Source organism: Dreissena polymorpha, chromosome 1 (assembly GCF_020536995.1).
Source record: "Dreissena polymorpha isolate Duluth1 chromosome 1, UMN_Dpol_1.0, whole genome shotgun sequence".
Taxonomy (NCBI): domain Eukaryota; kingdom Metazoa; phylum Mollusca; class Bivalvia; order Myida; family Dreissenidae; genus Dreissena; species Dreissena polymorpha.
Window position 1 is genome coordinate 126,482,793 of NC_068355.1, and position 26,804 is coordinate 126,509,596.

Below are 26,804 nucleotides of genomic sequence, written 5' to 3' on the forward strand. Positions count from 1 at the left end.
TGTACCTTTTTCCCTCTCCCGTTAATCTTCATGCCATTACAGTAAACTTTGTAGGGTGACGGGTGACAAACATAATAAAGTCAACATATGCACATGAATCTGATTATACCCAGATCCACTAACATATAAATCAAACCATGTTTGTCTTTTTCAGTTTCGAATGAAAGCCTTGTAAAACTGTTTTTCTTAGCAAGTGAGCTTAACTTAAATGAACAAACCATTGTGTACACACCGGTCTTACTGACCTGTGTACTAACGCATAAGGAATTGTGGGTAGCACTTCTTTTACGAGTGAAACGTGAAAGCAAAAGTAGGTCAGGTAATCGGGCTTCTGATAATCGCTATCAGTCTTAATAGAGATTCAAAATCACATTTAAACATAATTAAACAACATTTCTTTAAACAACATTCCGTTTTAAACACACAATAAAAACGATTTTTCTTTCATTATTAACATTTTCATTCCTACGCAAAACTACTTTTGCGGAAGCCTAATTCCCCAAACCAGGGGAATTTGATGCGTTTTAGTATAGAGGTGACAATAACGTAGTGACGTCACCATCTATGTATAGAATGATGAACACACAATATTGCTTCCGTTTCTAGAACGCAATCTGCATCGTTCATTGACAAACGCATTTCATGTACCCCACTCATTACATAATATTCTACGTTTATTCGATTGTTATTATTTTCGTAATCCAGTATTCTTTTCGTAAACACAGATTAAAATTTGAAAAATAGAAAAGAAAGAATATTAAATATCAATCGTAATTGTTCTTTAATAATTGGCTTGTTCAATCGTCCCGCTCGGGTGAGTCCGTATTATTGCAGAATTGCTTTATGAAAAGACACTCGTAAATTTCCGTCATTGACGGTATTTTACGCTGTTCCGAAACGTGATTTTGATTGGTCGATTTTCTTTCAAACAAATGCTCCAAAGAGGGTGCCAATTTCGACGTTTCAACTTTCTGCTTGATTTCATCTGTTAACAAACAATACACTTTCGTATTTAGAAAATAATTAATTGGATAATCGCAATTTTTCGGTGGAACAGCCAAGGGCCATTCTTTCTCCGAGAAAAGTAAAAGTAAAAATATCATAACGAGTGTGTTGTCCAGAGCCCCTCGGACTCTCTTATATATTGGTGTATAATCAAATTAGTGGTGTGTAATCTTAGTAATAGTGCTTCAGGTTACGCATGCCCAATTAATTTCCTTTTTTGTTTTATATAATCGCAATCTTTGATCTCACATTTCACCATGACCGACCGATAAGCCAATATATCACTATAAATGACTGGAAAGGTGGTTTCACAAGCTTACAAAAAAATGCATTTGAAAACATTCTATACGCCGTAACTCAAAATAATTACCTTAGAACATATGCACCAGTTTTTACAGCTACCGGAATTGCCATTTGAAGGCAAACACCATGCCCTACTATTGAGGCTGGCAATCCTCAACATACACAGAAATGCACAAATCAGGCCTTTTGCCCTATGACTTACACATGTACCTTTAAACTGATACCAAAACTTATCATTTCAAATGCATTTTTAAAATCTTATGCACCAGGGGACCGTTTTACTAACAGAGTTACGCTAGCGTATGTCTACGATTTTCGTAATTCCTTGCGTACGTTTGAAATTTTTGCGCAAATGCGTTTTACTTAAAAATGCGTACGTAAGTTTTACGTAAGTTTTAACGCAACTTTACGAACAAAAAAAGCATGCGTAAGCATTCAGTATTTTCGTAAATATGGCCGCGTTATTTCCGAGAAGGAACGCTCGAAGGAGAAATCCAAGGATTTTTAGAGATCGACCAAACTATCTAAATGTTCTGACAGAGCAAGAAATACAGCGAAAGTATAGACTGTCAAAAACACAAATCTACACAGTCCATGAATTAATTAAGGACGACATATCGCCGCAATGTAACAGAAGTCACCCATTGTCGTCAATGACGAAGGTAATATAGATTAACATATTTTGATTTTGTTGTATCATTTGAAATGACAACTTGTTAGAGTGACAGTTTGCCGCATTCAGAAAAGTACGTGTCAATAGCGCTTGCGTCCTTGACATTGTCAACTTTTTATGAAAATTAAATAATGCGTTTGCCCTTTTTGGAACTGATAACGCTATTAAAATACACAAGTATTCTTTTATTTTGTAACATCTATGATTCATTTTCGAGTGTTACTGAGTTTGTAGAACGCAATATTAACTGGATACATTTTCGAGTGTTACTGAGTTTGTAGAACGCAATATTAACTGGATATGGGGAACTACATATGTATTACTGTGAAAAGGATTTTCATCCGAAATCTGTATCCGAATAGTGAATCTCATCCCCCTTTGTTTGGAAAACATTCTTTGACAAGTTACCTATGGAATATGCCAGAGTTTGGTATATAACCTTGTTGAAAAGATATTGATCTCTTTGATCAATTTTACAAAATGCAGTAAGGTTATTTTATCAGATAATGGCATGTTAATAATGTAGCTTGTTGTGGCATCCAACGAAGATTATTTCACAATGAAATGGAATTACTGCAGTATGGTTTGATTCTGTGTACAGCAATTGAATTGGTATTGTTCAGATATGTTTTTAAATATATTAAGTATAAAACCCTACTATATCCGTATAATCATACATTAATTGTATTTGTCCAGCAATGTGATTTTGTCTTAGAGATAATTTAATTTGTTCATTTGAAGCATAAAAAAAATCTGACACTCATTGTCATTTCAAACCATAGTTTATTAAACTCATCCAGGAAATTCCTTAGTAACTCTTATTTTTTTCAAAGTATATCACTATCTGTTACAATTTTTCAGTTGCTGATAACACTTCAATTTCTAGCCAAATCTGAGTTCTACAGTGAAGGGGGCATGACTCACGGTGTCTCAAGAAGTTCAGTTTGTAAGAGTATTTGGCAGGTACAATAGTTGAACATATTTAAAATCAAAATTGCTTTTTCGACATGGAAAATATATATGTTTTGCAGTAACACATAGTTTAAAAATATGTTCTGCGTACTCAACAGCTCCCTTAACACTTCACACATTTTTGTGTCGCCTTTTATTATTAAGTAGATGCGACATAAATGGATCACTTCTCCATCGTCTTGTCTGTCCGTCCGTCTGTCATAAATTGTTTCCGGCGCATAACTAATAAAGTATTGAAGATATCAAATTACAACTTTTTACAGTGATACAGCTCAATGAGAGGAAGAGTAGTGACAAGGAACCATAACTCTGGGTGGTCCCATTTTTTAGTTATCACCCATCGTTTGAAAATATACTCATTAGGTGAAACATCCGACTCGCGGAGTTCTTGTTTTTAAATTTTATCTATTCCTCAGCTGTTTCATCTTGTTTTCCATGTTGCTATATATATTTTCACATAGTTTTATCGTAAACATGTGCTATATAACTTATGGTCTCATCAAGTCATTCATCAACATAGCTCATAACATGTTAAGTGTCAGACCAAATGAAATATTTATAAGTTATGTACATTTTATAGAGAATATTATTAGAGTTTCGGAAAGAGATTCAGTGAGGCTGATAAACATGTTTGTCTGAGATGTTAACAGAATGTATGATCAAATTTTAATTTGTACGACATTGTGGCTTAAAGGCCCTACAGATGCTTTGCATAAGTCAATCCGTTCACTGCTTTTAAACAATTAATATTTACAAGGAACAATTTTTATTATGTAGCTAAATTAAGTGTAATGTCAATTGGTAAATAAATTACTGAACATTCCATCAAAGAGTTATCACTTTATGTTTTGTTAAAGGTGCTAAAAGCTTTAGACCGCCGCTTGAATACTGTGGTATTCCCTACATCAGAGAGAGAACTGGTCCAAGTGAAACAAAAATTTTTGGTATAGCCGGAATTCCAAATGTGATTGGAGCAGTGGATTGCACACACATCGCCATGTTAGCCCCAAGGGAGAGAGAAGACATATATGTGTGTCGGAAAGGATACCATTCCATTAATGTACAAGCTGTTGTAGATGCAAACATGAGGTTACTCTTTTTCTCTTTGTATAAGTTTGTGAAAGAACTGACAAAAAAGCATATCTAATGATTATCTCCAAAGGTGGAGGGATGTTGCTTTGGTGTTGTCTGTCTGTTCTTCTGTTTATCTGTCTGTATCACTTTTCTGACAGGAGATGTTTCTCAGTAACTATTTTGTGGAATAACATGAAACTTAAAATAAATGTTTCACTTTTGTAAATTATTTGAATTATAATGCATATAATATCATGTCAAGAGACGAAACAAATTTGAAATCTTAAGTGAGATTATAAAGCAACGCAACAATTTATTTTTGTTAATCCTTTACTCTGCTAATCTCTGCTCATTCGAACACAACACTACAGTGTACATACCCTTTATGATTCATGTTTTCTGATTTTATGCGTTTGAAAAGAAAAGCTGAAAACTTTTTTTGTAGATTCACTAACATTGTGGCAAAGTGGCCGGGATCCACACATGACAGTGTAATCTTTGACAACTGTAGCTTGAAGGACTGGCTGGTGGATGGAAGCAAAGGATGGCTACTAGGAGACTCCGGCTATGGACTGAAACCATATCTTCTTACTCCAAAGGTAATTTTTCATCATCATTGACAAACCATTAATGTACATAAACATGTATGTTAAAGAGCCAGAGGATATTTGTTGCATTCTGTGCATTATCGATTTTAATTCACGAGTGATCATAGAAAATAATATTTTCACGAGTGAATTAAAATCGATATTTAACCGAATCCAATAAATTTTCCTTTTATTTAATGCTTTTGATTACAGTTTATATACATTGTTAAAGAGTTAAACTAAAGAATTTTGCTGGGATAATGACGTCATTTCGTCAAAAAAGTAAACAGTGAAAATTATCGATAATTTTCAGTTAATTTTCACTGTTTGAAACAGTGAAACAATCAGTTTTAATTCACTGATATTTCTCTATAAACCACCGGAAAGCATAAAATAAAGTACTTATGGTAATTGTTTAGTTAGATAATCTTGTATAAAGATTGTTAATAATCATGATATAAAATGTATTTATGAGAGTGAGCAATAATACAATGTACTTTTGTGTACAAACATTCCTTTTGTTGAAAAAAACAATTTCTCTTATTTCCTATTCAACGGTGATTCATATCGTATTTACCAGTCCAGTAATGTTCAATGTTTTTCAATAACCTTTTTAGCTCGACTATATCTATATATACATTGTTTTTTTTTAATATGCTGGTAGCTGAATCCAATGAGCAGAGCTGAGATCGCGTTCAACTTGGCCCACAGTCGTTCGAGGATGGTAGTAGAGAGGGCGTTTGGACTGTTGAAGTCACGTTTTAGGTTATTAATGTTATAACAAATAGATTTGATTTTTAGCTCCACTGGCCAAAGGCCAGCGGGGCTTATGTCATGGTCCTTTGTCCGTTGTGCGTGTGTCCGTGCGTTTACTTTTCCTTTAAACATCTTCTCCTAAACTACTGGTCCAATTCTGATGAAATTTCTCAGGAATGTTCCTGGGGTGAACCTCTTTCAAATTTGTTCAAATTATGCCCCTGGGGTCAAATTTGACCCTGCCCTGGGGGGTCACAAAATTGAACATATGCTTAAATAAGGCCTATTTTGTGAAAACTTCAAAAATTTTCTTGTTCATAACCATCCGGCCTAGGGCTATCAAATTTGGTATGTAGTGACATCTAATAGTCCTCTACCAAATTTGTTCAAATTTTATCCCTGGGGTCAAATTTGACCCTGCCCCAGGGGTCACAAAATTGAACATATGTGTTCGTGTGTTTGTGTGTTGCATGTGCGAAAAATTGCAATAGTTTCGCGTTTGCTCAATAACTTTGTTATACATGTACAGATTTTAATAATACTTGTTATGGGTATTAACCATATTATGATGTGTCGTGTGAAAGACTCAATATGCTAATACCTTTCTTGGACAGAAACATAACTTGTTTTGCAACTCTTTCTGATGAAACTGTAAGAGAAAGTACATTGTACTTTACTGTACTTTATATCTCCAATGAAAGCAGGCCAATAATGACATAATGGTATATCCACGTGTTTTCTTCCAGTTAATATATAGTATGGTATATTTGTTGTAGGTGTCTTCACAAAACTGGAGGCTATCTACAATTTTCGCCTCAGAAGATAGCTCTGGTTGTGACTGTATGTGCCAAGCTGCACAATCTGTGTCTGAGTGATGGTTTCCTTGACATTGATGACATTGACGTAGAAGATGATGATGACAATGTACAACTGCCACTGGAAAACCCTGACCTGAATGCGTTGCGTGCACGGGCCTTACTGATTGAGAGATTTCACTAAAAAGGGATTCTATATTAATTTAATATAGAATACCTTTTTCAGGGAAATCGCTCAATCAGTAATGAATTGATTCTCAATAGCATACTGAACTGTTTAATGTATTGTTTTGTTCATTTCACTACTAGAGTATTGTTTTATTACTATGTGATACTAGGTGATATTTAGTGTTAAAATATAAGAAGTAGTTCTAACAATGACACAATATTTTTTGATAGTTGTTAAAAATTGCAGAGAATTGTAATAACCTTATTAATTTCACACCATATTTAGTACATTTCATTTATAGCAATTTGCTGCTAAAATTGTCATTTGATTTATAATATGAATGTTAATAAATGTTTAAAGCCACACACCTTGAAATGAAGTACATGTTAATAAATACATATTGATGCAATTTCAAAATGTGCAAAATTGTCATAAAATCTCTAGCCTTGTTAGCAAGTTATTTATTGTTTTTTTTAATTTAAAAACCAAAAGTAGGATTTCTATACATATACATACATTTCGACAAACGCAATTATTTTTAAGTTTTAAAGCGCAAAAGAGACAGATGTCTACCTTGTAACCACCAGATATATTCTTATTGGCATAGATCAAATATGTTTCTCATTTATCCTTAAACTTACTATGCCATGTATTTCATTTCAAGGTGTGTGGCTTTAAACAATGATTATTTATTGTTCATTAAGCGGAAATGAAAACAGTTTTGCAAGAAGTTCTCTGGTTCTTCTTTGCTCTAATAAAATTGCATCGAGTGTCTCATTTTGCTGTCTCAAAAGTTGCAAGACATCTTCATGGTCATCTGAAAAAAAAGGCTTATTTTTAGTAAAAGAAAGAAATTCAGGCAAAATGGACTTTAACAAAGGTAGGAATAGGTAACGACTCGCCCCATTAACAACTCGCCTCATAACGACTCGCCCATTGTTAATTGGGCTAGTCGTTACAATACCAATAGAAAAACAACATGACTGCGAAATTTAAATAAATTAACATAATTCAACAGTTTATTTCTTGAAATATTACCATCTTCACTTGTCTTCCGCCTTTTGTTTTTCGTGCTTGGACTGTAATAATTCAAATTAACATACATTGAAATAATTTGTTAGACGATTGTTATAATAATTGGAATAAAACAAGGGCTGTTTGTAAAACACACATGCCCCCAAAATGGACTGTCAATTGTAGTTGTTTCAGGTCACTGTGACCTTGAACTTTGACCTAGAGTCCTGAAAATCAATAGGGGTCATCTGTCGGTCATGACCAACGTCACCATGAACTTTCCTGATCCTAACCCTTAGCATTCGTGAGTTATCATCCGGAAACCATTTTACTGTTTCAAGTCACTGTGACCTTGACCTTTGACCTAGAGTACTGAAAATCAATAGGGGTCATCTGTCAGTCATGACCAATGTCCCTATGAACTTTCCTGATCCCAGGCTTAAGCGTTCTTCAGTTATCATCCGGAAACCATTTACTGCTTTAAGTCACTGTGACCTTGAACTTTGACCTAGTGACCTGAAAATCAATATGGGTCATCTGCCAATCATGATCAATGTACCTATGAAGTTTCATGATCCTAGGCGTAAGCGTTCTTGAGTTATCATCCGGAAACCACTTGGTGGACGGACGGTCCGACGGAACATGTGCAAAACAATATACCCCCTCGTCTTCGAAGTAGGGCATAAAACACACCTTATGTTGATTGGCAATAATTACATTTTTATTACAGGGATTGTGTGGATATTAATAATATGTATTATACTGTTGAAATGTTTTCCAAATTAATTGGTTATCTTGTTTCAGTTTAACATTACTGAATGTATCGTATTTATACTAATAGCATATTTTAGTAGTGTTTTGTCACATTATTTATATGTTTTAGATGCTTTGCTGAATACACACTGTTGTTAACAAATAGATGAAATAAAAAGAATTTGTTATAACGCACTGCACATACATTTTTGTTTTTTGGTTTGGAGTTGCGACTCCTCCTACCACCTGGGGTTCTAAAGCTACAGTGGGCTCCACACACATCGTACTGCATGATTGACCATGTTGCTCTGCAATCATCGGCTGTTGTGTTCCTGTCATTATTGAAAACAGACAAAATGTTTCTTCAACTCAAGTGCCTTTCAAAACAATGAAGATTAGAAGCACAAGTGCATTTAGCGTTAGCAGCGGGGATAGCAGTAATTTTTACTGTTTTTGCGAAAACAGTACTGTTTTCGTTATCTAGTCATACCGGCAGCGGGGTGTCATTAACTGTCACAACGGCGACTGTTTATAGTGGAACGGTATGGTAAATAATATAGCTTATGACAGTAAGTAAAGATAACTTTTTTATTTGATCATTGCAATAAGGTATGTTACTCACGTTGCACAGCAAACGTGTCCACACCACCGAACCCCACAATCGACTCTTCGCCAATAACCTCTATCATCTATAAGAAATTAGATCTAACTGTACGGTAATCAACAATATAATTTGCATCAAACTTAGGCCTAAAGAAGTTGTATGTTTCCGCTAACCCGACAGACACGAACTTTTTTACCGACCCTTAACTTGTTTTGCCATTTGAAGTCAAGTTTACAGACAAAAAATCAGTTTTTGGTTACATTTGTTAAACTGGAATATTTTATCGATATAATAATTGTGCCATCTTAGAATTATATTAAATGATGTTTGCATTGATGTTTTGAACACTTTTGTCAATGGACTTACCTTGTTAGTGGAACACAACGTGTAAAAGTCAAACAAAAGTTCAATGAAAGTTACGAAAACCTACTTTTTTTATTTTTGGTGATGTTAGCGGAAGTAAAACACAACTTTTTTACGCGTTCAAAAGAGTACAAAACACTTTAATTCTAAATTATATGAAAAGACACTTATGAACCCTATTAATTAATCAAGCAAGTATTTTTTAGATTTCTACGGTAGGAGTATTATTGATTTGACTTTAATGATACACTGCATTACATAATTAATTTCATCACAGCTATCAGTCAGATACAGTAATTTACATTTGATATCATTGGTTATGAATAAAAAAACAATATTCTAAGGTCACTCATCAAATGGAGATATGCTTTGATATAGCTTTCTCTTGGTATAGTCGTGAATACAAATGCATTTACTTTCTCCTCCCACTTCTCCAGTGTGATTGCTGGCCCCCCTCCAGTTTGTTTCATTGATAGGCGCCGTTGTCTTTCTTTCTTTCTCAGTTTTGTTTTCGTGTCGGAAATCTTTTTCCGGATCTCTTCCACTGTTCTTTCTTCTGCTCCCAGTGCGTTTATTCTGCATGAGATTATGTTTACATACGTCTAGCATGTTTAGTGACATTTTAATAAGCTATATCCTTATTTAACAAGAAGCCGTCGGAGACAGATTATGATCCCCAAAGTTTTTTTGTCACAATATTGCACTATATATTCAGATAAAAGGAAACGTCTAGTAGTTGGGGGACAAGAATTGCACTATATGTACAGTTAATGGAAAATTTCAAACGGCCATAACTCTGTGAAAAATCATCCGACCAGAACCGGCTGATAATATGCACATCTCCTCTTGGTAGTGAAGCTTCCCATAAAGTTTAATTGAATTCCGGTCATTAATTGCTGAGAAATAGCCCGGACAAAAATTGTGCACGGACGGACGGACACACGCACGGACAAACGAAGCGGCGACTATATGCTCCCCCCCCAAAAAAAAAAAATGGGGGGGGGGAGCATAATAAATTATTATGGTGTTTTTGAGCGTTTAAACTACAGTAAGCACATGTCACGTTGTGTTTTTTTCTAATCTAAAATTGTGTTCATTGTTAAGTTTCAAAGAAAATATAATAGTGCGCTAGATGATACTCACTGTTCTGCAATTTTTTCCCACGCAAGATCCTTATCTTTTCCAGACAACGTCGATGAAAAATTGCCGTTTATCAACGCATGCTGCTCGATGTAAGCAGCTGCTAACACCTCCGTTTCTATTTTTGTCCAATTCAATTTCCTTTTTTCTCTTTTCTTCTCATTAAGCGTTACCGCATCCATTGTGACAAGTTACAACTTAAACAAGTGCAGACGACACTAGGTGACAACACACTTACGAAAGCAGATGGGTTACATAAAACAACAAAGTAAAAATAGTATAGTTTAACCGTCAGAGTTGTTGTTGTTTGTTTACATGTCACCTCCAAGTTGGAGAGGTACCCTGGGTACCGTTTTACTAACAATACTTAAGTTTTGCGTAAGTATTGGCGTAAGTTGACAAGTTACGAATAACGTACGCATTTCGTAAGTGCGTTTTACTAACATTGCGTAAGATTGACATCGTACGTAAGTGAAAAAAATGATCGTAACTCTCCAACTTGGAGGTGACATGTAAACAAACAACAACAACTCTGACGGTTAAACTATACTATTTTTACTTTGTTGTTTTATGTAACCCATCTGCTTTCGTAAGTGTGTTGTCACCTAGTGTCGTCTGCACTTGTTTAAGTTGTAACTTGTCACAATGGATGCGGTAACGCTTAATGAGAAGAAAAGAGAAAAAAGGAAATTGAATTGGACAAAAATGGAAACGGAGGTGTTAGCAGCTGCTTACATCGAGCAGCATGCGTTGATAAACGGCAATTTTTCATCGACGTTGTCTGGAAAAGATAAGGATCTTGCGTGGGAAAAAATTGCAGAACAGTGAGTATCATCTAGCGCACTATTATATTTTCTTTGAAACTTAACAATGAACACAATTTTAGATTAGAAAAAAACACAACGTGACATGTGCTTACTGTAGTTTAAACGCTCAAAAACACCATAATAATTTATTATGCTCCCCCCCATCTTTTTTTTTGGGGGGGAGCATATAGTCGCCGCTTCGTTTGTCCGTGCGTGTGTCCGTCCGTCCGTGCACAATTTTTGTCCGGGCTATTTCTCAGCAATTAATGACCGGAATTCAATTAAACTTTATGGGAAGCTTCACTACCAAGAGGAGATGTGCATATTATCAGCCGGTTCTGGTCGGATGATTTTTCACAGAGTTATGGCCGTTTGAAATTTTCCATTAACTGTACATATAGTGCAATTCTTGTCCCCCCAACTACTAGACGTTTCCTTTTATCTGAATATATAGTGCAATATTGTGACAAAAAAACTTTGGGGATCATAATCCGTCTCCGACGGCTTCTTGTTAAATAAGGATATAGCTTATTAAAATGTCACTAAACATGCTAGACGTATGTAAACATAATCTCATGCAGAATAAACGCACTGGGAGCAGAAGAAAGAACAGTGGAAGAGATCCGGAAAAAGATTTCCGACACGAAAACAAAACTGAGAAAGAAAGAAAGACAACGGCGCCTATCAATGAAACAAACTGGAGGGGGGCCAGCAATCACACTGGAGAAGTGGGAGGAGAAAGTAAATGCATTTGTATTCACGACTATACCAAGAGAAAGCTATATCAAAGCATATCTCCATTTGATGAGTGACCTTAGAATATTGTTTTTTTATTCATAACCAATGATATCAAATGTAAATTACTGTATCTGACTGATAGCTGTGATGAAATTAATTATGTAATGCAGTGTATCATTAAAGTCAAATCAATAATACTCCTACCGTAGAAATCTAAAAAATACTTGCTTGATTAATTAATAGGGTTCATAAGTGTCTTTTCATATAATTTAGAATTAAAGTGTTTTGTACTCTTTTGAACGCGTAAAAAAGTTGTGTTTTACTTCCGCTAACATCACCAAAAATAAAAAAAGTAGGTTTTCGTAACTTTCATTGAACTTTTGTTTGACTTTTACACGTTGTGTTCCACTAACAAGGTAAGTCCATTGACAAAAGTGTTCAAAACATCAATGCAAACATCATTTAATATAATTCTAAGATGGCACAATTATTATATCGATAAAATATTCCAGTTTAACAAATGTAACCAAAAACTGATTTTTTGTCTGTAAACTTGACTTCAAATGGCAAAACAAGTTAAGGGTCGGTAAAAAAGTTCGTGTCTGTCGGGTTAGCGGAAACATACAACTTCTTTAGGCCTAAGTTTGATGCAAATTATATTGTTGATTACCGTACAGTTAGATCTAATTTCATATAGATGATAGAGGTTATTGGCGAAGAGTCGATTGTGGGGTTCGGTGGTGTGGACACGTTTGCTGTGCAACGTGAGTAACATACCTTATTGCAATGATCAAATAAAAAAGTTATCTTTACTTACTGTCATTAGCTATATTATTTACCATACCGTTCCACTATAAACAGTCGCCGTTGTGACAGTTAATGACACCCCGCTGCCGGTATGACTAGATAACGAAAACAGTACTGTTTTCGCAAAAACAGTAAAAATTACTGCTATCCCCGCTGCTAACGCTAAATGCATTTGTGCTTCTAATCTTCATTGTTGTGAAAGGCACTTGAGTTGAAGAAACATTTTGTCTGTTTTCAATAATGACAGGAACACAACAGCCGATGATTGCAGAGCAACATGGTCAATCATGCAGTACGATGTGTGTGGAGCCCACTGTAGCTTTAGAACCCCAGGTGGTAGGAGGAGTCGCAACTCCAAACCAAAAAACAAAAATGTATGTGCAGTGCGTTATAACAAATTCTTTTTATTTCATCTATTTGTTAACAACAGTGTGTATTCAGCAAAGCATCTAAAACATATAAATAATGTGACAAAACACTACTAAAATATGCTATTAGTATAAATACGATACATTCAGTAATGTTAAACTGAAACAAGATAACCAATTAATTTGGAAAACATTTCAACAGTATAATACATATTATTAATATCCACACAATCCCTGTAATAAAAATGTAATTATTGCCAATCAACATAAGGTGTGTTTTATGCCCTACTTCGAAGACGAGGGGGGTATATTGTTTTGCACATGTTCCGTCGGACCGTCCGTCCACCAAGTGGTTTCCGGATGATAACTCAAGAACGCTTACGCCTAGGATCATGAAACTTCATAGGTACATTGATCATGATTGGCAGATGACCCATATTGATTTTCAGGTCACTAGGTCAAAGTTCAAGGTCACAGTGACTTAAAGCAGTAAATGGTTTCCGGATGATAACTGAAGAACGCTTAAGCCTGGGATCAGGAAAGTTCATAGGGACATTGGTCATGACTGACAGATGACCCCTATTGATTTTCAGTACTCTAGGTCAAAGGTCAAGGTCACAGTGACTTGAAACAGTAAAATGGTTTCCGGATGATAACTCACGAATGCTAAGGGTTAGGATCAGGAAAGTTCATGGTGACGTTGGTCATGACCGACAGATGACCCCTATTGATTTTCAGGACTCTAGGTCAAAGTTCAAGGTCACAGTGACCTGAAACAACTACAATTGACAGTCCATTTTGGGGGCATGTGTGTTTTACAAACAGCCCTTGTTTTATTCCAATTATTATAACAATCGTCTAACAAATTATTTCAATGTATGTTAATTTGAATTATTACAGGAGTCCAAGCACGAAAAACAAAAGGCGGAAGACAAGTGAAGATGGTAATATTTCAAGAAATAAACTGTTGAATTATGTTAATTTATTTAAATTTCGCAGTCATGTTGTTTTTCTATTGGTATTGTAACGACTAGCCCAATTAACAATGGGCGAGTCGTTATGAGGCGAGTTGTTAATGGGGCGAGTCGTTACCTATTCCTACCTTTGTTAAAGTCCATTTTGCCTGAATTTCTTTCTATTACTAAAAATAAGCCTTTTTTTTCAGATGACCATGAAGATGTCTTGCAACTTTTGAGACAGCAAAATGAGACACTCGATGCAATTTTATTAGAGCAAAGAAGAACCAGAGAACTTCTTGCAAAACTGTTTTCATTTCCGCTTAATGAACAATAAATAATCATTGTTTAAAGCCACACACCTTGAAATGAAATACATGGCATAGTAAGTTTAAGGATAAATGAGAAACATATTTGATCTATGCCAATAAGAATATATCTGGTGGTTACAAGGTAGACATCTGTCTCTTTTGCGCTTTAAAACTTAAAAATAATTGCGTTTGTCGAAATGTATGTATATGTATAGAAATCCTACTTTTGGTTTTTAAATTAAAAAAAACAATAAATAACTTGCTAACAAGGCTAGAGATTTTATGACAATTTTGCACATTTTGAAATTGCATCAATATGTATTTATTAACATGTACTTCATTTCAAGGTGTGTGGCTTTAAACATTTATTAACATTCATATTATAAATCAAATGACAATTTTAGCAGCAAATTGCTATAAATGAAATGTACTAAATATGGTGTGAAATTAATAAGGTTATTACAATTCTCTGCAATTTTTAACAACTATCAAAAAATATTGTGTCATTGTTAGAACTACTTCTTATATTTTAACACTAAATATCACCTAGTATCACATAGTAATAAAACAATACTCTAGTAGTGAAATGAACAAAACAATACATTAAACAGTTCAGTATGCTATTGAGAATCAATTCATTACTGATTGAGCGATTTCCCTGAAAAAGGTATTCTATATTAAATTAATATAGAATCCCTTTTTAGTGAAATCTCTCAATTAGTAAGGCCCGTGCACGCAACGCATTCAGGTCAGGGTTTTCCAGTGGCAGTTGTACATTGTCATCATCATCTTCTACGTCAATGTCATCAATGTCAAGGAAACCATCACTCAGACACAGATTGTGCAGCTTGGCACATACAGTCACAACCAGAGCTATCTTCTGAGGCGAAAATTGTAGATAGCCTCCAGTTTTGTGAAGACACCTACAACAAATATACCATACTATATATTAACTGGAAGAAAACACGTGGATATACCATTATGTCATTATTGGCCTGCTTTCATTGGAGATAAAAAGTACAGTAAAGTACAATGTACTTTCTCTTACAGTTTCATCAGAAAGAGTTGCAAAACAAGTTATGTTTCTGTCCAAGAAAGGTATTAGCATATTGAGTCTTTCACACGACACATCATAATATGGTTAATACCCATAACAAGTATTATTAAAATCTGTACATGTATAACAAAGTTATTGAGCAAACGCGAAACTATTGCAATTTTTCGCACATGCATACACAACAACACACAAACACACGAACACATATGTTCAATTTTGTGACCCCTGGGGCAGGGTCAAATTTGATCCCAGGAATAAATTTGAACAAATTTGGTAGAGGACTATTAGATGTCACTACATACCAAATTTGATAGCCCTAGGCCGGATGGTTATGAACAAGAAAATTTTTGAAGTTTTCACAAAATAGGCCTTATTTAAGCATATGTTCAATTTTGTGACCCCCCAGGGCAGGGTCAAATTTGACCCCAGGGGCATAATTTGAACAAATTTGAAAGAGGTTCACCCCAGGAACATTCCTGAGAAATTTCATCAGAATTGGACCAGTAGTTTAGGAGAAGATGTTTAAAGGAAAACTAAACGCACGGACACACGCACAACGGACAAAGGACCATGACATAAGCCCCGCTGGCCTTTGGCCAGTGGAGCTAAAAATCAAATCTATTTGTTATAACATTAATAACCTAAAACGTGACTTCAACAGTCCAAACGCCCTCTCTACTACCATCCTCGAACGACTGTGGGCCAAGTTGAACGCGATCTCAGCTCTGCTCATTGGATTCAGCTACCAGCATATTAAAAAAAAACAATGTATATATAGATATAGTCGAGCTAAAAAGGTTATTGAAAAACATTGAACATTACTGGACTGGTAAATACGATATGAATCACCGTTGAATAGGAAATAAGAGAAATTGTTTTTTTCAACAAAAGGAATGTTTGTACACAAAAGTACATTGTATTATTGCTCACTCTCATAAATACATTTTATATCATGATTATTAACAATCTTTATACAAGATTATCTAACTAAACAATTACCATAAGTACTTTATTTTATGCTTTCCGGTGGTTTATAGAGAAATATCAGTGAATTAAAACTGATTGTTTCACTGTTTCAAACAGTGAAAATTAACTGAAAATTATCGATAATTTTCACTGTTTACTTTTTTGACGAAATGACGTCATTATCCCAGCAAAATTCTTTAGTTTAACTCTTAAACAATGTATATAAACTGTAATCAAAAGCATTAAATAAAAGGAAAATTTATTGGATTCGGTTAAATATCGATTTTAATTCACTCGTGAAAATATTATTTTCTATGATCACTCGTGAATTAAAATCGATAATGCACAGAATGCAACAAATATCCTCTGGCTCTTTAACATACATGTTTATGTACATTAATGGTTTGTCAATGATGATGAAAAATTACCTTTGGAGTAAGAAGATATGGTTTCAGTCCATAGCCGGAGTCTCCTAGTAGCCATCCTTTGCTTCCATCCACCAGCCAGTCCTTCAAGCTACAGTTGTCAAAGATTACACTGTCATGTGTGGATCCCGGCCACTTTGCCACAATGTTAGTGAATCTACAAAAAAAGTTTTCAGCTTTTCTTTTCAAACGCATAAAATCAGAAAACATGAATCATAAAGGGTATGTACACTGTAGTGTTGTGTTCGAATGAGCAGAGATTAGCAGAGTAAAGGATTAACAAAAATAAATTGTTGCGTTGCTTTATAATCTCACTTAAGATTTAAAATTTGTTTCGTCTCTTGACATGATATTATATGCATTATAATTCAAATAATTTACAAAAGTGAAACATTTATTTTAAGTTTCATGTTATTCCACAAAATAGTTACTGAGAAACATCTCCTGTCAGAAAAGTGATACAGACAGATAAACAGTAGAACAGACAGACAACACCAAAGCAACATCCCTCCACCTTTGGAGATAATCATTAGATATGCTTTTTTGTCAGTTCTTTCACAAACTTATACAAAGAGAAAAAGAGTAACCTCATGTTTGCATCTACAACAGCTTGTACATTAATGGAATGGTATCCTTTCCGACACACATATATGTCTTCTCTCTCCCTTGGGGCTAACATGGCGATGTGTGTGCAATCCACTGCTCCAATCACATTTGGAATTCCGGCTATACCAAAAATTTTTTGTTTCACTTGGACCAGTTCTCTCTCTGATGTAGGGAATACCACAGTATTCAAGCGGCGGTCTAAAGCTTTTAGCACCTTTAACAAAACATAAAGTGATAACTCTTTGATGGAATGTTCAGTAATTTATTTACCAATTGACATTACACTTAATTTAGCTACATAATAAAAATTGTTCCTTTTAAATATTAATTGTTTAAAAGCAGTGAACGGATTGACTTATGCAAAGCATCTGTAGGGCCTTTAAGCCACAATGTCGTACAAATTAAAATTTGATCATACATTCTGTTAACATCTCAGACAAACATGTTTATCAGCCTCACTGAATCTCTTTCCGAAACTCTAATAATATTCTCTATAAAATGTACATAACTTATAAATATTTCATTTGGTCTGACACTTAACATGTTATGAGCTATGTTGATGAATGACTTGATGAGACTATAAGTTATATAGCACATGTTTACGATAAAACTATGTGAAAATATATATAGCAACATGGAAAACAAGATGAAACAGCTGAGGAATAGATAAAATTTAAAAACAAGAACTCCGCGAGTCGGATGTTTCACCTAATGAGTATATTTTCAAACGATGGGTGATAACTAAAAAATGGGACCACCCAGAGTTATGGTTCCTTGTCACTACTCTTCCTCTCATTGAGCTGTATCACTGTAAAAAGTTGTAATTTGATATCTTCAATACTTTATTAGTTATGCGCCGGAAACAATTTATGACAGACGGACGGACAGACAAGACGATGGAGAAGTGATCCATTTATGTCGCATCTACTTAATAATAAAAGGCGACACAAAAATGTGTGAAGTGTTAAGGGAGCTGTTGAGTACGCAGAACATATTTTTAAACTATGTGTTACTGCAAAACATATATATTTTCCATGTCGAAAAAGCAATTTTGATTTTAAATATGTTCAACTATTGTACCTGCCAAATACTCTTACAAACTGAACTTCTTGAGACACCGTGAGTCATGCCCCCTTCACTGTAGAACTCAGATTTGGCTAGAAATTGAAGTGTTATCAGCAACTGAAAAATTGTAACAGATAGTGATATACTTTGAAAAAAATAAGAGTTACTAAGGAATTTCCTGGATGAGTTTAATAAACTATGGTTTGAAATGACAATGAGTGTCAGATTTTTTTTATGCTTCAAATGAACAAATTAAATTATCTCTAAGACAAAATCACATTGCTGGACAATACAATTAATGTATGATTATACGGATATAGTAGGGTTTTATACTTAATATATTTAAAAACATATCTGAACAATACCAATTCAATTGCTGTACACAGAATCAAACCATACTGCAGTAATTCCATTTCATTGTGAAATCGTCTTCGTTGGATGCCACAACAAGCTACATTATTAACATGCCATTATCTGATAAAATAACCTTACTGCATTTTGTAAAATTGATCAAAGAGATCAATATCTTTTCAACAAGGTTATATACCAAACTCTGGCATATTCCATAGGTAACTTGTCAAAGAATGTTTTCCAAACAAAGGGGGATGAGATTCACTATTCGGATACAGATTTCGGATGAAAATCCTTTTCACAGTAATACATATGTAGTTCCCCATATCCAGTTAATATTGCGTTCTACAAACTCAGTAACACTCGAAAATGTATCCAGTTAATATTGCGTTCTACAAACTCAGTAACACTCGAAAATGAATCATAGATGTTACAAAATAAAAGAATACTTGTGTATTTTAATAGCGTTATCAGTTCCAAAAAGGGCAAACGCATTATTTAATTTTCATAAAAAGTTGACAATGTCAAGGACGCAAGCGCTATTGACACGTACTTTTCTGAATGCGGCAAACTGTCACTCTAACAAGTTGTCATTTCAAATGATACAACAAAATCAAAATATGTTAATCTATATTACCTTCGTCATTGTCGACAATGGGTGACTTCTGTTACATTGCGGCGATATGTCGTCCTTAATTAATTCATGGACTGTGTAGATTTGTGTTTTTGACAGTCTATACTTTCGCTGTATTTCTTGCTCTGTCAGAACATTTAGATAGTTTGGTCGATCTCTAAAAATCCTTGGATTTCTCCTTCGAGCGTTCCTTCTCGGAAATAACGCGGCCATATTTACGAAAATACTGAATGCTTACGCATGCTTTTTTTGTTCGTAAAGTTGCGTTAAAACTTACGTAAAACTTACGTACGCATTTTTTAGTAAAACGCATTTGCGCAAAAATTTCAAACGTACGCAAGGAATTACGAAAATCGTAGACATACGCTAGCGTAACTCTGTTAGTAAAACGGTCCCCAGGACCTGCATTATATGTGCTTAGTAGCAAACTGACTGCATGTAACCCCCCAAATTCCACTTCCGTTAAGGGTTATGTAACATATAAGGGAACCCAACCCCTTCAAATTTGAATTAAAGGCACTTTTTTCATAGGTATAATTTGTTTTAAACAAAATCACAAAGTCCAGTACAATGACACGCAGATTTATTCATTAAAATTTACTTTGAAAGCGTCACGCGTAACAGCGTTTCGCGTCAAGAATTAAGGTAGAAAAGCCGACCTTGGTTACATCATACATGCAGCATTAGACTCCATGCAAGGCATCACTTTCGATTCTAATAGGCAAAGCAGATGTAACATATGACTTAATAAGTGAAAAAAATCATCAATGGCAATATATGTCAATCATAGCAGGTTTGACCAAGATTCGAAGATACTTTTTTTTTATTTTTTGGGTCACATTTTAGGTTAAATCCACGTAGAAGCAGCATTTCTGATGTCATTTGACACAACAAAAGGGCTTGCTTGCATGGAAAAACAACACACTTTACTTCCTGACTCAAAAAGATGTCAGACATGAGCTTTAATTCTTCTGTCACACCTGGACCTATGATTCCTCGGCTCGAGTTCCGTCTCGGACAGGCTCCGGAAAGTGTCAGTCTGGCCCGGGTGCTCAATTCCGTGTAATCTGAGAAAACAAAAAGGTTTTTTGTGCACATTTACCCATTAGGGTGCCAACTTATGTAAGTGAGATACAATGGTTTATCATAGCGAGTCTTCGCTACTGAGTAGGTGGCGCCAGCCGTCCCGGTCCTACATTCGGATTACATTCGATTTTTATCGGTGCCGCTGAAAAGCAAACATTTACTTCCTTGTTCTAAAATCGATCAAAACTCGTTAAAATGCCTTCGACTTGTTGTTCTGTACCTGGCTGTCATGAACGGGGAGGTCACGAATACCCAAGTGATCCAATTAGGAAAGCTACATGGGTTCAGGCCGTTCGGCGACTTGATGAAAATACACCGAAATTGTGGACGCCAACAAAGTCTTCAGTCGTTTGCAAGAAACACTTCAAACCAAGTGATTACGTGAAGGAGACTATTACTGGTATGCCAATGTTATTGATAGATGAACAAAAGCGCATATTTATTCATTGTACATAACGAAATTCCTTGAATTGAAAACGAAAGTAGGAAATCAAAATCAGTAATTCAGTGAGTAGGTGGGGTAATTGTTCATTGATTTTTTTTGGGACAAGATTAGTAGGAAATCTAAATTGCTGTAACTGCATTGAATATATGCAGACTTCAGTATACAAATAATTTATTTTTCATTAATGCTGATAGCTATGATTTGGCTACTTTATGTGCATATGATATGACCATGGGTAGGCTTACAAGGTCGTGATAAAAAAGTTTCTTCAAGCATTTTTCCCCCAACCGGCTACTTTCTATTTCCTTATTGAAGTACCCTTTTCATTTGACGCAACTCATTATATGTCAATTTATGTCATTATTAGCAAATAAATTTCGCAGTCATGTTGTTTTTCTATTGGTATTGTAACGACTAGCCCAATTAACAATGGGCGAGTCGTTATGAGGCGAGTTGTTAATGGGGCGAGTCGTTACCTATTCCTACCTTTGTTAAAGTCCATTTTGCCTGAATTTCTTTCTATTACTAAAAATAAGCCTTTTTTTTCAGATGACCATGAAGATGTCTTGCAACTTTTGAGACAGCAAAATGAGACACTCGATGCAATTTTATTAGAGCAAAGAAGAACCAGAGAACTTCTTGCAAAACTGTTTTCATTTCCGCTTAATGAACAATAAATAATCATTGTTTAAAGCCACACACCTTGAAATGAAATACATGGCATAGTAAGTTTAAGGATAAATGAGAAACATATTTGATCTATGCCAATAAGAATATATCTGGTGGTTACAAGGTAGACATCTGTCTCTTTTGCGCTTTAAAACTTAAAAATAATTGCGTTTGTCGAAATGTATGTATATGTATAGAAATCCTACTTTTGGTTTTTAAATTAAAAAAAACAATAAATAACTTGCTAACAAGGCTAGAGATTTTATGACAATTTTGCACATTTTGAAATTGCATCAATATGTATTTATTAACATGTACTTCATTTCAAGGTGTGTGGCTTTAAACATTTATTAACATTCATATTATAAATCAAATGACAATTTTAGCAGCAAATTGCTATAAATGAAATGTACTAAATATGGTGTGAAATTAATAAGGTTATTACAATTCTCTGCAATTTTTAACAACTATCAAAAAATATTGTGTCATTGTTAGAACTACTTCTTATATTTTAACACTAAATATCACCTAGTATCACATAGTAATAAAACAATACTCTAGTAGTGAAATGAACAAAACAATACATTAAACAGTTCAGTATGCTATTGAGAATCAATTCATTACTGATTGAGCGATTTCCCTGAAAAAGGTATTCTATATTAAATTAATATAGAATCCCTTTTTAGTGAAATCTCTCAATCAGTAAGGCCCGTGCACGCAACGCATTCAGGTCAGGGTTTTCCAGTGGCAGTTGTACATTGTCATCATCATCTTCTACGTCAATGTCATCAATGTCAAGGAAACCATCACTCAGACACAGATTGTGCAGCTTGGCACATACAGTCACAACCAGAGCTATCTTCTGAGGCGAAAATTGTAGATAGCCTCCAGTTTTGTGAAGACACCTACAACAAATATACCATACTATATATTAACTGGAAGAAAACACGTGGATATACCATTATGTCATTATTGGCCTGCTTTCATTGGAGATAAAAAGTACAGTAAAGTACAATGTACTTTCTCTTACAGTTTCATCAGAAAGAGTTGCAAAACAAGTTATGTTTCTGTCCAAGAAAGGTATTAGCATATTGAGTCTTTCACACGACACATCATAATATGGTTAATACCCATAACAAGTATTATTAAAATCTGTACATGTATAACAAAGTTATTGAGCAAACGCGAAACTATTGCAATTTTTCGCACATGCATACACAACAACACACAAACACACGAACACATATGTTCAATTTTGTGACCCCTGGGGCAGGGTCAAATTTGATCCCAGGAATAAATTTGAACAAATTTGGTAGAGGACTATTAGATGTCACTACATACCAAATTTGATAGCCCTAGGCCGGATGGTTATGAACAAGAAAATTTTTGAAGTTTTCACAAAATAGGCCTTATTTAAGCATATGTTCAATTTTGTGACCCCCCAGGGCAGGGTCAAATTTGACCCCAGGGGCATAATTTGAACAAATTTGAAAGAGGTTCACCCCAGGAACATTCCTGAGAAATTTCATCAGAATTGGACCAGTAGTTTAGGAGAAGATGTTTAAAGGAAAACTAAACGCACGGACACACGCACAACGGACAAAGGACCATGACATAAGCCCCGCTGGCCTTTGGCCAGTGGAGCTAAAAATCAAATCTATTTGTTATAACATTAATAACCTAAAACGTGACTTCAACAGTCCAAACGCCCTCTCTACTACCATCCTCGAACGACTGTGGGCCAAGTTGAACGCGATCTCAGCTCTGCTCATTGGATTCAGCTACCAGCATATTAAAAAAAAACAATGTATATATAGATATAGTCGAGCTAAAAAGGTTATTGAAAAACATTGAACATTACTGGACTGGTAAATACGATATGAATCACCGTTGAATAGGAAATAAGAGAAATTGTTTTTTTCAACAAAAGGAATGTTTGTACACAAAAGTACATTGTATTATTGCTCACTCTCATAAATACATTTTATATCATGATTATTAACAATCTTTATACAAGATTATCTAACTAAACAATTACCATAAGTACTTTATTTTATGCTTTCCGGTGGTTTATAGAGAAATATCAGTGAATTAAAACTGATTGTTTCACTGTTTCAAACAGTGAAAATTAACTGAAAATTATCGATAATTTTCACTGTTTACTTTTTTGACGAAATGACGTCATTATCCCAGCAAAATTCTTTAGTTTAACTCTTAAACAATGTATATAAACTGTAATCAAAAGCATTAAATAAAAGGAAAATTTATTGGATTCGGTTAAATATCGATTTTAATTCACTCGTGAAAATATTATTTTCTATGATCACTCGTGAATTAAAATCGATAATGCACAGAATGCAACAAATATCCTCTGGCTCTTTAACATACATGTTTATGTACATTAATGGTTTGTCAATGATGATGAAAAATTACCTTTGGAGTAAGAAGATATGGTTTCAGTCCATAGCCGGAGTCTCCTAGTAGCCATCCTTTGCTTCCATCCACCAGCCAGTCCTTCAAGCTACAGTTGTCAAAGATTACACTGTCATGTGTGGATCCCGGCCACTTTGCCACAATGTTAGTGAATCTACAAAAAAAGTTTTCAGCTTTTCTTTTCAAACGCATAAAATCAGAAAACATGAATCATAAAGGGTATGTACACTGTAGTGTTGTGTTCGAATGAGCAGAGATTAGCAGAGTAAAGGATTAACAAAAATAAATTGTTGCGTTGCTTTATAATCTCACTTAAGATTTAAAATTTGTTTCGTCTCTTGACATGATATTATATGCATTATAATTCAAATAATTTACAAAAGTGAAACATTTATTTTAAGTTTCATGTTATTCCACAAAATAGTTACTGAGAAACATCTCCTGTCAGAAAAGTGATACAGACAGATAAACAGTAGAACAGACAGACAACACCAAAGCAACATCCCTCCACCTTTGGAGATAATCATTAGATATGCTTTTTTGTCAGTTCTTTCACAAACTTATACAAAGAGAAAAAGAGTAACCTCATGTTTGCATCTACAACAGCTTGTACATTAATGGAATGGTATCCTTTCCGACACACATATATGTCTTCTCTCTCCCTTGGGGCTAACATGGCGATGTGTGTGCAATCCACTGCTCCAATCACATTTGGAATTCCGGCTATACCAAAAATTTTTTGTTTCACTTGGACCAGTTCTCTCTCTGATGTAGGGAATACCACAGTATTCAAGCGGCGGTCTAAAGCTTTTAGCACCTTTAACAAAACATAAAGTGATAACTCTTTGATGGAATGTTCAGTAATTTATTTACCAATTGACATTACACTTAATTTAGCTACATAATAAAAATTGTTCCTTTTAAATATTAATTGTTTAAAAGCAGTGAACGGATTGACTTATGCAAAGCATCTGTAGGGCCTTTAAGCCACAATGTCGTACAAATTAAAATTTGATCATACATTCTGTTAACATCTCAGACAAACATGTTTATCAGCCTCACTGAATCTCTTTCCGAAACTCTAATAATATTCTCTATAAAATGTACATAACTTATAAATATTTCATTTGGTCTGACACTTAACATGTTATGAGCTATGTTGATGAATGACTTGATGAGACTATAAGTTATATAGCACATGTTTACGATAAAACTATGTGAAAATATATATAGCAACATGGAAAACAAGATGAAACAGCTGAGGAATAGATAAAATTTAAAAACAAGAACTCCGCGAGTCGGATGTTTCACCTAATGAGTATATTTTCAAACGATGGGTGATAACTAAAAAATGGGACCACCCAGAGTTATGGTTCCTTGTCACTACTCTTCCTCTCATTGAGCTGTATCACTGTAAAAAGTTGTAATTTGATATCTTCAATACTTTATTAGTTATGCGCCGGAAACAATTTATGACAGACGGACGGACAGACAAGACGATGGAGAAGTGATCCATTTATGTCGCATCTACTTAATAATAAAAGGCGACACAAAAATGTGTGAAGTGTTAAGGGAGCTGTTGAGTACGCAGAACATATTTTTAAACTATGTGTTACTGCAAAACATATATATTTTCCATGTCGAAAAAGCAATTTTGATTTTAAATATGTTCAACTATTGTACCTGCCAAATACTCTTACAAACTGAACTTCTTGAGACACCGTGAGTCATGCCCCCTTCACTGTAGAACTCAGATTTGGCTAGAAATTGAAGTGTTATCAGCAACTGAAAAATTGTAACAGATAGTGATATACTTTGAAAAAAATAAGAGTTACTAAGGAATTTCCTGGATGAGTTTAATAAACTATGGTTTGAAATGACAATGAGTGTCAGATTTTTTTTATGCTTCAAATGAACAAATTAAATTATCTCTAAGACAAAATCACATTGCTGGACAATACAATTAATGTATGATTATACGGATATAGTAGGGTTTTATACTTAATATATTTAAAAACATATCTGAACAATACCAATTCAATTGCTGTACACAGAATCAAACCATACTGCAGTAATTCCATTTCATTGTGAAATCGTCTTCGTTGGATGCCACAACAAGCTACATTATTAACATGCCATTATCTGATAAAATAACCTTACTGCATTTTGTAAAATTGATCAAAGAGATCAATATCTTTTCAACAAGGTTATATACCAAACTCTGGCATATTCCATAGGTAACTTGTCAAAGAATGTTTTCCAAACAAAGGGGGATGAGATTCACTATTCGGATACAGATTTCGGATGAAAATCCTTTTCACAGTAATACATATGTAGTTCCCCATATCCAGTTAATATTGCGTTCTACAAACTCAGTAACACTCGAAAATGTATCCAGTTAATATTGCGTTCTACAAACTCAGTAACACTCGAAAATGAATCATAGATGTTACAAAATAAAAGAATACTTGTGTATTTTAATAGCGTTATCAGTTCCAAAAAGGGCAAACGCATTATTTAATTTTCATAAAAAGTTGACAATGTCAAGGACGCAAGCGCTATTGACACGTACTTTTCTGAATGCGGCAAACTGTCACTCTAACAAGTTGTCATTTCAAATGATACAACAAAATCAAAATATGTTAATCTATATTACCTTCGTCATTGTCGACAATGGGTGACTTCTGTTACATTGCGGCGATATGTCGTCCTTAATTAATTCATGGACTGTGTAGATTTGTGTTTTTGACAGTCTATACTTTCGCTGTATTTCTTGCTCTGTCAGAACATTTAGATAGTTTGGTCGATCTCTAAAAATCCTTGGATTTCTCCTTCGAGCGTTCCTTCTCGGAA

At 34.6% G+C, this 26,804-nt stretch overlaps 5 protein-coding genes across 7 annotated transcripts; 2 read left to right on the forward strand and 3 right to left on the reverse strand.

The window, feature by feature from the left end:
- The first annotated feature begins 3,835 nt into the window (after positions 1-3,835).
- LOC127849116 (putative nuclease HARBI1) lies at positions 3,836-7,192 on the forward strand. Its single transcript, XM_052381841.1, has 4 exons — positions 3,836-4,042; positions 4,473-4,626; positions 5,279-5,379; positions 6,147-7,192. The coding sequence occupies exons 1-4, from the start codon at positions 3,951-3,953 to the stop codon at positions 6,367-6,369; spliced, it is 570 nt and encodes a 189-aa protein (XP_052237801.1). The 5' UTR covers positions 3,836-3,950; the 3' UTR covers positions 6,370-7,192.
- Positions 7,193-7,441: 249 nt separating this feature from the next.
- Positions 7,442-10,540, reverse strand: LOC127849105 (uncharacterized). The gene is made up of 4 exons (XM_052381830.1): positions 10,232-10,540; positions 9,505-9,664; positions 8,744-8,810; positions 7,442-8,453 (listed from the first exon to the last, which is right to left on the reverse strand). Exons 1-4 carry the CDS (start codon positions 10,408-10,410, stop codon positions 8,248-8,250), a joined length of 612 nt encoding a protein of 203 aa, XP_052237790.1. The 5' UTR covers positions 10,411-10,540; the 3' UTR covers positions 7,442-8,247.
- Positions 10,541-10,711: 171 nt separating this feature from the next.
- On the forward strand, positions 10,712-21,604 carry LOC127849088 (uncharacterized). Of its 2 annotated transcripts, none has more exons than XM_052381820.1 (6): positions 10,712-11,052; positions 11,616-11,775; positions 12,470-12,536; positions 12,827-12,953; positions 13,848-13,891; positions 21,399-21,604. In XM_052381820.1, exons 1-6 carry the CDS (start codon positions 10,874-10,876, stop codon positions 21,524-21,526), a joined length of 705 nt encoding a protein of 234 aa, XP_052237780.1. In that variant the 5' UTR covers positions 10,712-10,873; the 3' UTR covers positions 21,527-21,604. The 2 variants fall into 2 exon arrangements, with proteins under 2 accessions (XP_052237780.1, XP_052237774.1); XM_052381814.1 differs by lacking the exon at positions 21,399-21,604 and adding an exon at positions 14,113-14,322 and having other exon boundaries at positions 10,713-11,052.
- On the reverse strand, positions 12,963-19,314 carry LOC127849066 (putative nuclease HARBI1). Its single transcript, XM_052381793.1, has 6 exons — positions 18,699-19,314; positions 18,349-18,450; positions 17,250-17,482; positions 16,666-16,819; positions 15,913-16,013; positions 12,963-15,137 (listed from the first exon to the last, which is right to left on the reverse strand). Exons 1-6 carry the CDS (start codon positions 18,744-18,746, stop codon positions 14,915-14,917), a joined length of 861 nt encoding a protein of 286 aa, XP_052237753.1. The 5' UTR covers positions 18,747-19,314; the 3' UTR covers positions 12,963-14,914.
- Positions 21,605-21,754: 150 nt separating the features above from the next.
- LOC127849048 (putative nuclease HARBI1) lies at positions 21,755-26,603 on the reverse strand. Of its 2 annotated transcripts, none has more exons than XM_052381782.1 (6): positions 25,985-26,603; positions 25,635-25,736; positions 24,536-24,768; positions 23,952-24,039; positions 23,199-23,299; positions 21,755-22,423 (listed from the first exon to the last, which is right to left on the reverse strand). In XM_052381782.1, the coding sequence occupies exons 1-6, from the start codon at positions 26,030-26,032 to the stop codon at positions 22,201-22,203; spliced, it is 795 nt and encodes a 264-aa protein (XP_052237742.1). In that variant the 5' UTR covers positions 26,033-26,603; the 3' UTR covers positions 21,755-22,200. The 2 variants fall into 2 exon arrangements, with proteins under 2 accessions (XP_052237742.1, XP_052237734.1); XM_052381774.1 differs by having other exon boundaries at positions 23,952-24,105; positions 25,985-26,598.
- Between the last annotated feature and the right edge of the window lie 201 nt (positions 26,604-26,804).

Bases quoted from the DNA above. Each gene is read 5' to 3' on its own strand.
- LOC127849088 (XM_052381820.1), top strand. From the start codon at position 10,874: ATGGATGCGGTAACGCTTAATGAGAAGAAAAGAGAAAAAAGGAAATTG. The intron at 11,053-11,615 runs GTGAGTATCATC...AATCTCATGCAG, and splicing joins TGGGAAAAAATTGCAGAACA to AATAAACGCACTGGGAGCAG. The intron at 12,954-13,847 runs GTATGTGCAGTG...GAATTATTACAG, and splicing joins CCAAACCAAAAAACAAAAAT to GAGTCCAAGCACGAAAAACA.
- LOC127849105 (XM_052381830.1), bottom strand. From the start codon at position 10,410: ATGGATGCGGTAACGCTTAATGAGAAGAAAAGAGAAAAAAGGAAATTG. The intron at 9,665-10,231 runs GTGAGTATCATC...AATCTCATGCAG, and splicing joins TGGGAAAAAATTGCAGAACA to AATAAACGCACTGGGAGCAG. The intron at 8,811-9,504 runs GTAAATGCATTT...AATTTCTTATAG, and splicing joins TGGAGAAGTGGGAGGAGAAA to ATGATAGAGGTTATTGGCGA.
- LOC127849116 (XM_052381841.1), top strand. From the start codon at position 3,951: ATGTTAGCCCCAAGGGAGAGAGAAGACATATATGTGTGTCGGAAAGGA. The intron at 4,627-5,278 runs GTAATTTTTCAT...ATATGCTGGTAG, and splicing joins CATATCTTCTTACTCCAAAG to CTGAATCCAATGAGCAGAGC. The intron at 5,380-6,146 runs GTTATTAATGTT...TATTTGTTGTAG, and splicing joins CTGTTGAAGTCACGTTTTAG to GTGTCTTCACAAAACTGGAG.
- LOC127849048 (XM_052381774.1), bottom strand. From the start codon at position 26,032: ATGGAATTACTGCAGTATGGTTTGATTCTGTGTACAGCAATTGAATTG. The intron at 23,300-23,951 runs GTAATTTTTCAT...ATATGCTGGTAG, and splicing joins CATATCTTCTTACTCCAAAG to CTGAATCCAATGAGCAGAGC. The intron at 22,424-23,198 runs GTTATTAATGTT...TATTTGTTGTAG, and splicing joins CTGTTGAAGTCACGTTTTAG to GTGTCTTCACAAAACTGGAG.
- LOC127849066 (XM_052381793.1), bottom strand. From the start codon at position 18,746: ATGGAATTACTGCAGTATGGTTTGATTCTGTGTACAGCAATTGAATTG. The intron at 16,820-17,249 runs GTTACTCTTTTT...CTTTTTTTGTAG, and splicing joins GTTGTAGATGCAAACATGAG to ATTCACTAACATTGTGGCAA. The intron at 16,014-16,665 runs GTAATTTTTCAT...ATATGCTGGTAG, and splicing joins CATATCTTCTTACTCCAAAG to CTGAATCCAATGAGCAGAGC.